This window comes from Seriola aureovittata, chromosome 15, assembly GCF_021018895.1.
Source record: "Seriola aureovittata isolate HTS-2021-v1 ecotype China chromosome 15, ASM2101889v1, whole genome shotgun sequence".
NCBI classification, from domain to species: domain Eukaryota; kingdom Metazoa; phylum Chordata; class Actinopteri; order Carangiformes; family Carangidae; genus Seriola; species Seriola aureovittata.
In genome coordinates, this window is record NC_079378.1 from 8,996,046 (window position 1) to 9,007,141 (window position 11,096).

The following is an 11,096-nucleotide window of genomic DNA, read 5'->3' on the forward strand; positions in this document are numbered from 1 at the left end:
GGCGGTTAATTAAATGCTTTTTTCCAACCTCACCCAGTGGACATGACACAAAGTGATGCTGCTCTGCTCCCCTCTCCTCCTCCTCCTCCTCCTCTTCCTCCTCCTCCTCCTTCTTTCACCACATATTCATCCCTCTGCCTTTTCAAACAACAACCGCCACCTTTTCATGCCTCTTCCGGCATTACTCCATCACCGTGTGTCATCCTATGCATCCATTCAACTCAATCAACTCTTAATTGCTCCATTTATCTCTCCACTTGCCCGTTCTTCTTCTTCTTCTGCTTTTTCTTTCCTTCCCACTCCTTCCCTCTCTACAGGGAATTGGCAGGATGATCCTGAAGGAGGAGATGAAGGCGCGGTCAGGTTGCCACGACAATGACCAGTGGGGGAGCAGACGCAGTTCCCGCTGTAGCAGCAAGGAGGCGCTGAACAATGTGGGCTACAGCTCCCTCAATGGCTGTAAGTCTTGAGTGTGTGTGTGTGTGTCTCTCTCTCACCTCTTGAATATGTCAGTGCCTTGGTCTGGTCATGTTGTCTGCATTAGAGCTACGCTGATAAACCTGCCATGTATTGTCTGATGTTATCTTATTGGTGATATTCTGTTGTCAGAGTATACGTCAGTCGTTAATAATTAGGTTTGAGGTGATTCAGAAACAGTGTCTGTTTTAAACAAAGGGATCTGTATCAAGATCGGTTGTTTATGGTTTATGTCGACAAATATATTTTGAACTCAAATATTATCAGTGTCAGCCTCAAAAATGCTATGTATTGTATAAATTCCCTTTTAATGTGTGATGTCTTCTTGCCGTGGGTTAGGCCCAGGGGGTTAGTTATCAGGTTAAATAACAGTAATGCTTGTCAGTAATTTAGTCTGTCTGTTGTTTTGTTCCACCACTTGGCCCAGTCTGAAATATCTCAACAATTGGTGGATGGATCGGCAAAAAGTTCATAGTTGCCACATGATGTTGCCTACTGAGTTTGGTGATCCACTGAGCTTTAAGCTAGTGGCTCCATGAGGTTGAAATTTGTGGTTCTGGGTCAAATGTCTCAACGACTCACGGATTCTCCTCATGGATGAATTGTAATAATTTTGGCGATCATCACAGTGCAACTTTATTCCACTTAATACAGGCTATTTGTTTTGTAGAGGTCCTGCATATAATAATTCAAAGCTGTTTGTTCATGTTCTGGTGGAAAAGTTGACAAACACGCAGGAAATCATAATGACTGAAAATTATAATTTAGTAGCTTCTTTTTGTGATAAATAGGTCACTCTGAACTAATGGGTACCAGAGTTTCCCATACGCACATGATAGCATGGACTTAAATCTGTGCTTTTAGGAGCAGACCATGATTAAATCCTCTGCCAAAATATAAAGCAACTGTGATTCATCTCTGCAAACTGGCTTTTCAAACTTTACTTTAAGTGCGCTGAAAACGATGCGCTTGGGAAGTAGGAATCTGTTTACAGAACTACAGCAGATTCTGCTTTTAAAAAAATGACTGATTTGATTTGTAAACACTCAGACAGTCCAGGTGGTATTAGGGTTGAGGCGGTGCTTTAGATTCAAGGATCAGATTTCATTTGAGGTAATGGTGATGACTGGTCTGTGGTGGTGAAGGTTGGAGGTTAGGAAATAAATATAGTCACCTTTATAGGAAGAGGACTCTGTGTGTGTCTTGTTGTGATGCTGAGCAAGCTGTAGTGGGAGGGAGTGGGAGGTGGGGGGTCCCACCTCTGTATTAACTCTCCCATTGATCCCATTGCTCATTGCATTCAGCACGTGTAAGGGCGAGACAAAGATGGAGAGACTCGCAGAGAGAAAGGGAGAGTGTGTTTAGGTGGAGGTCAAAAGAGAGGGTGGTGTTATAACAGGAGAGACTCAGAGAGAGAGCGAGAGAGCGAGATAAAGAGTGAATTAAAAATAAATAGAGAGAGGGAGAGAGAAGCTAAAGCAATTTGGAGCCGCTCAGAGAAGATGTATGACATGAAGCCAGGAGGTAAATCAGGGTCAGAGAGCAGAGGATAGGGAGGGAAATGAGCTGTGTGGACAGGGAGGTCAGACAGAGAGAGAGGTGTAGATAATGTTGGTGTTCAGTACTGCGTAATCACTGTGGGTTTATAGTGTCTGCTGTTATTATACTGATTAGAAAACTCCTGAGCAGTGTGTGCTTATCTGTTCTTCAGAAGAGGCTAATTCCAAGATGGGAAGTCCTGGATTTTCATATAGAAGCTACACGACCTCCGGCCAAATAACCTGTGGCTTCATTCGCTTGAACTGATTTTGGTCCATTTTTTAGCCATGTTAGCAGCACTATTGGATTGCCATGAAATGTTGTACATACATTAATGTCCCCTGCAGGATGAACTGTAACAACTTTAAGGAACCTCTGACTTTTCATTTGGCACGATCATCAAACAAAATTTCGTTTTGTTTTCACTTTGTCTAATGAGTAAATCCCCGCACAACTAATGACATTCCTCAGTTGTACTCTGTGTTTAGTGCTAATTAGCAAATGGTAGCATGTTAAATGCTAAACTAATATGGTTGTCATGGTAAACATGCCTGCTAAAGATGAACCTGTCAGAGCATGTTCGCTCGATGATGTTAGAATTGTGTTTAAGTGCAGCCTCTCGACTCGACTTTAAACTACGATGAAAATAAAATGAGACATAAAAAAATCTATTCCCCATGCCTCTTCCTTATTCCTTAAGTGTGTGATTATGTTTCATCATATTATAGGCTGATAGAAATAACTTTGTAAATCACGAGCTGCAGCACAGTCCATTAAAATTACATAGTGCAGTGGGTGGGTGCCATAAACATATACATTTTTAACATGAGTATAAACCCTGATGCTGCATGGCTGTACCCATGTTGCTTCATATTTTATATGATGTGTAGGTCTTGATGGTGATTATGTCTGCATGATAATGCTGTTAGGGGCATATCCTCACACAGCTGATGTTTTATAGATGTCCCCCAACAGCTGGCCTTCTTTATTTCGCTTCCGCTGGAAACTCATTTCAGTTTACTGTTTGTTGTCAGACTTTTACCGTGTGGCAGGTTTGCGTACTCTACTTGACCGTTTTCACGCATTGTCCGAGTTTACACACTAATCTGCATTTGCACTCACAGAACAAAGAAATTACGAATATACAGTATGTATATTTAAAGTGGCTATAATGATATTTTTACAAATAAGAGTGAATCATGTGAATGTGAAAAAGCAATGTTACGATGTAAAAGAGGTCCCTCGTGGTAACGAACCAACAGAGAATCATCACCTGTACCTGCGGCTCCCCCTCGGCTTTACACGGCTTTGGAGCCGGTTGCTGTTTAGCAGCTTCTGTTCTGGTTCATTCTCACCGCTCTCATCGCATTGTTTTTGACTGCAGCTGGCTGCTGTTTTCAGCACAATAAAAACCCACTGTACACGTACACTGCCTGCTCAGCACCAAACACCACACACACACACACACACACACACACACACACACACACAGCGAGAGACTATAGCTGTTGAACTTAGTCGAGCATTTAACAGTAAAAGAGCCAGATATTCCCCTCAGGAGTTGGTAGAGACCAAAAACCTGGTAGAGGGAATATTGTATCCAATAGGAGGTCACACACATGACTTCAAATGAATCATAATTTATGTTCTACTGAATGTGACAACTGTATCAACTTAAAAGAAGTGATATGTGAGTGTGTTCACATCTTGTATCCAGGTTTTCATCCTTTAAACTACTGTTAAAGCTTTATATCTGCAGTATATGCATCAGTTTGATGCCTGCATTTATTTCATTATGTTCACTTTATCTGGAAATGAAGGGGTTTATATATACAACAGAATATTTTAGGTGTCTCATGTTTTTATTAACTTGAAGTCTTTTTAAAAAGTTTTAAAAACCTTTTTGGGATTTGTTCCTCAGTTTTTCCATCAAATGGTAGAAGGATCCGTATTTAAGGACAGCACTCGATCTCTTTAAGTTGACATGTTCATAACAAGTTCTTGATGAGTTTTTGCACTTGAGACATTATCCTGCCTTCTTCTTATTTCTGTCTCCCCCATATCTCCCCCCTCACCACCTTGCTGTCTCTCTGTCCTCAGCTCCCCGGTCCGTCTACAGCGCAGACAGCGGTGAGTGGTTCATCAGTGTGTTTTGATCTCTGGGGTCATCTCAACACAGCGGGCCACCTTCCCCCTGATCCTCCTCATCCTGCAGGTTCTGCTGTGACAGCAGCAGAGCTTTAAGTGGGAGATCCTTATCAAGACACACACACACACACACACACAACACACACACACACACCCCTCTTTTCTTTTGGGTCACATGAGGAATGGCGTTTTAGCTTCAGCTTGTATTTATCAGCTTTTCTTTAGCAGCAGCACTGACCCAGGATCAGTGACTTGAACCCCTCAGCCATCTGTTCCACAGCCTGCAGTTTCACTCCACACTTTATGTGACTTTTGATTGTAAAAACAGATTTATTTTACGCAATCACATTATCCACACTTGGCCTTAAAATTCCTGTAATGCGTCTCCTGTGGCTTGCACCACGTTTTCCTGTCTTCACCATCTCTTTACTGCCCTTGTGAGGAGGATTTAAGCCCAGTTACATCCCAGCTTGGCTTCATATTTGTTTTTGAACATGATGAAATTACATTCTTGCTCAAATAAAATAAAACTGACTAACTTGCTCCTAAAACTTAACTATGAGAATTCAAACGGCAGCTCTAACTGTCAGACAGCACTTGTACTACAAAGATATTGATAAATGAGATGCTTATGCGAGTAGTTTTCACACTATTTGGCATCACTTTTTATGAAACAACTATATTTCTGAGACACACACCATGACTCATCTATGAGACTGTATCACATTTCTTGTTGGGAGGCAAAGAGTATAGTAGATGACAAACTCATCATTGTTCAGTGGCTCACACACACTGTACAGCAGCTCGGCACGACGGCCAATATTCTGCTGCATCATGGTGTTTGGTCTCGGCTCTTTGACATCGCTGTGTAATTTAATTCCTTTCAACACCAGCGTGAACAAGAGAGAGACAGACTGAAGGAGAAAATAGACAAAGCAATAAAACTGAAGATAGAGAGAGAGAGAGGGAGGGAGGTGCACAGGTCCGAAGAAGAATGGATGATGAAGCCAAGAAATGCAGGATAGTGAAGAAGAGGCAAGTTAAAGTAGAGGAGAGGAAGACAGGAGGGAGAGGTGAATGACAGGAGAGGGTTTGGTGTGACTCCACTGCCCCCTGCTGCTTCAGCTGCAGCAGTGCACAATGCAAATACAGATGCCTTCTAGAGGATGCTGGCGGTTACCAATGGTTACAAGAGAGATGCAAACATGCTGGAGGAATGATAACAAAAGGGAAATGCGCTTGAAAGAAAATCTTATTACCAGTGTGGCGTTGGCTTGGAAATGTAGCATGTTTCTGTAGTTCGTGTTTGATGAGGATGTAAATCGAATCGCCCGAGGTTGAAATAGCACATCCAAACAGCTGACACTGAAAATAGGTTAAAAGTCATCTCAGACCGCAGGTGTGGTGTTTGTGGAGATAAAGATTATATGCTTCCAAAAGTGAGCCTGAATTTGCTGATATCACAGTGTGAGGTTACAGCGTGCGGACAAATATGTGCATAAATATACTTACATATTTATAACCGACTGTACACATGAAAACTTCTCCCATAATCCTCCTCTCGTCTCGTCTGAGCAAAGAGAGTCCAATAGTGGCGCGTAAGATTAAATAGAACTGAAGTCGATGTGTAAATTGATATAGAGATTCAGCTATTTGTAATATATAATACCATATTTTTGAGGTTGTAAAGCGCAGCTTCTTCTCAGACAAATGCAAGATATACAGAGGTGCCGTGCCCCTACTCCCTCATTGAGAGTGTTTGTATTAGTTTGTGTTTGTTGATGCTGATGTGTTTGCATTTGTTCTTGCAGACTCGTACATTGCGAAATCGGCCTCGTTGCCAGGCTATGGTAGAAATGGACTAAACAGGGTGAGAAATCATGATTTCTGTTTGTGTGTGTGTGTGTGTGTGTGTGTGTGTGTGTGTGTGTGTGTGTGTGTGTGTGTGTGTGAGAGAGAGATTGAGAGAGAGAGAATAAGACAGGCATGGCCTTTCACTAAACTGTAAGCTATGGCAAAGTCCTTCATTTGCCACTGAACCTTTGAAGTCATTTTTATCAGTTTACTTTCTGAGGCCAACTGAGACGGCAGCGAACATCTGGCAAGATATCGATATGAGATTAGATCAGTAATGTAACCTTTTATCTAATTTGATCCTTTCCCTCCATTATGATGATGAAAGGCATCGTCTTGCTAAACTGGTCTTGTTTTTCTCCAGCAGCCTGGAAGTGCTGGTGCAGATTATTACCAGTATGACAGCAGTAATGCAGTTAATTGGCAGATCAGAGGTAAGCCTGTTGTACAGCTTAAATCTACTTAACCCTAATTCTTTTAGTTTTCTCCTGATTTACTTCCCCTCCTGATGCATATTATTCGCTGTTATTCGGAGTGTGTGTAGCAGTGGAATAGAGGTGTCAGTGAATGCAGCAGTTCAGATAACTCACTGCTGTATTTCTCTTCTCTTTTCTTTCAGAATACAAGGTAAGATATCCCCCACCCACCCCCACCCCCCCATCCCCCCACCCACCCACCCCCCCACCAAAGCTGGTGAACTGTGACTGAGCTGGGGAATGAATCAGTGGATAAAAGATAAGGATGATGTGTTTCCTGTTTAAGGTTCATGTTGAACGGTGAATCCATCTCACTCAGTAACACCCACTTGACCCAGTGAAAGTTTGTGAAGCAGACTGGCTCATTTTATCAGCACAGGGAAAAAAAGGAAAGGGTAATTGTACACACAGGGTTCATCTGACGCCTTTAGTCTAAAGGAAAAAAATCCTCTCTTTGGTTTCTCAGGGAAATCTCGTCGCTGCACTGTTTCAACACGTCATTGTGTAGGGTTCATTTAAGAAAAGTGTTTAGCTCCAGCTTTTCCTGAAAGCCAGCAATCCCACCGCAATTTCTTCAGAAAAGTCTAGTTCTGCTTTATTTATTTCATTTAAAGTTTCTTTTTCATTAAAGCTCTTTTTATGTAATCTTAGAACTTCATCACTTGAGATAAGAAACTCTTTGAATAAGAAAAACAAGAGCCATAAAAATATTTTTTTTCTCTTCCTTTATGGAATTTCTTTTTTTTATATCTACAGTAACAATAGAGGGGAGAGTTGAACAATTTTTTTTTAGCCCTTGTCATTGTTGTAATCACTGCATTTGGCCATTAGAGGGTGACACAAACAAAAACTCTGTCTGTCTTCATGGCGATGAAATAGTTAAACCAGAGTGGATTTATTGGGGTTATTTTAATTGTTTCATTCGGATAATGTTTTAAACAACATTCAGCAAACAAACTTCCTCAGTAGAAAATTTTTTTGAATGACATCATCAGTAAGAGTCCCTTGAAGGAGCATCTGAACACAGCTTGATCTACAGTTTCTTTATAACCACGCTGTGGAGATCCGGTTGTAAATGTTAATATTGTCGGTGACAGACAGACATTTATCAGTAATACTGTGTCTCTCTTTGTTAGATCTACCCATATGAAGCCCTAGTGGTGTCCGTCAGAGGGCAGCAGCGTCTCCCTGGCGACGTGGACCGAGCCAGACTGGAGGTAAACTGCTAACACAACCTGACTCTTGTATTAAATCTACCGCAGTCACGGCTGTTCCTCAACACATCAAGACACTTGGGATTTAATGAAAACACAGATACGACTAAAAGCCTAATGGTTCTTGTAGCCCCTGTAGGCTGTGATGTTCAGTCTAGCCCACAGTACAAAAGTGGTACACAGAGAACTTTTTGACCGTTCAAAGATGCTAAAGAAGTGAAGAAAAGAAGGAGGGTAACCAAGAATGGTCGAATGTTCCCTGCCAATGTTTTTTTTTCCTCTAAGCTGTATGAAAATATAAAGAAAACATATTTTGACTTGCTCTTCTCTCCTCACAGCGTCACCTCTCACCGGAGGAGTTCTACAGAGTCTTTGGCATGTCCATGTCTGCCTTCGACCGTCTTGCTCAGTGGAAAAAGAACGAACTTAAGAAACAGGTCCGACTCTTTTGAGAGAATGGCGTCACGACGAGGACAGTCTGACCCGGTGCAGGTCTACTGCCAAGTGTGTGCTTTGAAAAGTAGTCTCCAGAAAGGCCCGCTGACCCCAGACTGACTTTTTCCTCTCAGTGGAAGAGGAACTGGCTGAAATGGAAAAAGTCTCTCTTCCCTTGAGGTGGCGAGAGCAGAACTGTTGGACCCACCACAGGCCTCCTGCTCTTGGAAACCTTAAACCGGTGTGTGCTTGGAGCTCTTCAGCAGTACCGGCCAAAATGGGTAAATTAGAGGAAGGAGAGAGTGAAGACTTCCAGGCACAGCAGATAAGTCACACAGGAGCTGAAACAGACAGAGAAGTTGAGGAGTAGAGGGAGGAGTTGCCTGCTACTACCAGCAGGTGGCGGTGTGTTTACATGAGCATCTGGTCTGCCACTCTGAGCCAAACTGCATAAAGTGAGGGAGGCAGTTTAGGAAATGGGCTTGTTTTAAGACAGACTGGCATGTTGTTGAAGGCTAAAAGGATCCAGTATAAGTCACAAACACCAAAACACTATCATCTGTGGCTCATAAGCTGACAAGACAGGTAGACCAGCATAGTGTGAAGGTCACTGAGCATGATGTACACATGGTGTTTTTATAATGTGCTAATACTGAAAACCAAAGGTTTTCTTCTTTTTTTTTAATTGCTGGCATGTGTTTGATTTTGATATTTGAAGCCATATGGTTGGAGTTAATTTCTATGACATGAACAGACTCTACAGTTCACTGAAGTGGTTTTATTGAAACATGATGTGGTTGTAAGGTTTAATGTGAATGACCTGTGTCATGACTGTGAGCTCAGAGACGTGTTAGGTTTAGAAATCAGGTTTTAGTACTATACACTCTTTAAAATAAGTTATTGTCCTTCGCTTATTTTATTTAAAAAAAAGTTCATACTTGCAGCTGCTCTCATGAAGAAGCTCAGAATTTCATCTGCTGGATTACGATGAATTCAGACAGAAAAGTATGTGCGTGCGTGTGTGTTTGAAAATGACTAATAAAAGATTTCCATGGAAGCCCTCTGAATAGAGAAGAAGAAAACATTAGTGAAGTGAGGGAATGAAATAGGAAGAGGTGAAGGAAGAAAGGAAGGATGGAGAAAAGGAAGAAGGAACAAGGGAAGGAATGTGCGAAGAGGATAAACAAAGAAAGATGCAAATGGAAACACTCACAAAGGAAACTGAAGAAAGATTTGAGGAGTCTCACAAAAGGAAAGTGTGAAGAAAGGATTTGTGTTTGTGATGAAACAGGTGTGAGAGATCCGCCTGAGCTGAGATGGATTTAATAGACACAGAAGGTGCAGGAGTGTTGTAACTGAGCGTAATAGATGGAGGAGTGGTGCTCGCTCTCTACTGTGGGGACTGAAACCATGTGGAGTGTGTGTGTGTGTGTGTGTGTGTGTGTGTGTGTGTGTGTGTTTGTTTGTGCTTACAGGTCTGAAACAATCACATTTACCACATTAACTGTGTCTGGAACGTTAAGTCTACAAACTAACTCATTTTTGAATTACTGGACTAACATTTATAATTTAATACCCCGTGTCTGTCACTACAACTTCTAAATAAATGATTTAAATGCCACTATTTTTTATTATTGATTCTCCTTGTTATTTATTAGTTTTCATGAATGTACATGATGATGGTTTGAATGGTGAACAGGCGTATTTGTCTCAGACTTTTGGGTTTATGGGTCAGTGGGTGTTTACAAGGATTCAAGTCCAAATCCCAAGAATATCCAGAAGTATTTGATTTTGTGGTTATTTGTAATGTGATGTAATTTGCAGTAGTTCACTAGAAATAAATTAATGAATTATCTCGTGATAGTTTGTTACTGTTACCTTATGTTCAGAGCAGATCTGATAAATCTGACAATCTGATAAATTCTTATAATGGCAGTCATGGCAGGAATACAAACCAAGAAATTAACTGATGTGTTAACTTTGCTATAATGATTCAAATGTATAGAGGTCCCCGACCTTTATGGCGTATGAGCCCTTTAAAAAAAGTCTAATTTTGACTCCTCATGACAAGTTGTCACCAGTTCAACCAAAAAGTGATATTTTCCTAATCCTATGGAGGCAAAATAATCCAGTAACTCACATAAAAAATGGCAACAATATAAAGTCTGGATGAAACATGATTTTGTGTAGCAGAGATATGTTTTACTCTTCTGTTAATCATTCAACCCCTGGTGGGGTCCCCGACCTTTGGGTCAGGAACCACTGTCATAGACTTTATACCCAAAACACATCCACACCTGGAATAACTGTCGGCAGTCACCATGGTGGCAAAAGTGTGTATTCTGTTTGACTTAAATAAAAGTAGCAATGCTAAAAGCTCCATTACAAGTAAATGTATTGCATTCAAAATGTTAGTAATAGTAGGCTACGTAACATTAGCAAAGGACTCAAAATTAAAAGTATACTGTGTAGAAAAATTATATTATTATATAATCATGTTTCATCATTATTACCACATCATTGTTTTAGGTGTGATTTTACTGTTGTTGGACCAGGTGGAGATCATTTATATTTCTGTATATGCTGTTGGGTTGTATATCTATAACAATACATCACATTTTTATGAGTTCATATGTTTTACATGTAAAATTTGAATTTGTAATAGCAAATAAAGCTGTCAAACAAGTGTAATGGAGTAAAAAGTATAATATCTCCCCTCCCCTGTAAAGTTACATGAAATGGAAATACTCTGAAGTACCTCATGTTTATTCCACCACTGGCAGAAAAGTCATGGAAACACAAACAAACAACATATTGGGGTTACATCTCCTCAAATGGGACCAATGTGGCCTCAACATGTGTCTCTTTACGAGTCATACCACGAAAATGTGTGGTGAACCAAGTATTTAGTAAAATAGTGGTGACTGGCGCTAGGACCCAGCGGGGCCCGGGG

General features: G+C 41.0%; 1 protein-coding gene across 3 annotated transcripts in view; it reads left to right on the forward strand.

Moving 5' to 3' along the window:
- Positions 1-10,829, forward strand: part of LOC130182921 (actin-binding LIM protein 3-like) — a 43,458-nt gene extending 32,629 nt beyond the window's left edge. Inside the window, exons 17-23 of one of the 3 annotated variants that reach the window (XM_056398134.1) lie at positions 318-459; positions 4,117-4,146; positions 5,976-6,034; positions 6,383-6,452; positions 6,638-6,645; positions 7,631-7,711; positions 8,047-10,829. In XM_056398134.1, the coding sequence (XP_056254109.1) occupies positions 318-459; positions 4,117-4,146; positions 5,976-6,034; positions 6,383-6,452; positions 6,638-6,645; positions 7,631-7,711; positions 8,047-8,160 (504 nt within the window). In that variant the 3' untranslated portion in view covers positions 8,161-10,829. Of the gene's footprint in view, positions 1-317; positions 460-2,188; positions 2,688-4,116; positions 4,147-5,975; positions 6,035-6,382; positions 6,591-6,637; positions 6,646-7,630; positions 7,712-8,046 lie in introns of those variants that run through there. The other 2 variants (XM_056398132.1, XM_056398133.1) reach the window with 2 other exon arrangements.
- Positions 10,830-11,096: the final 267 nt, after the last annotated feature.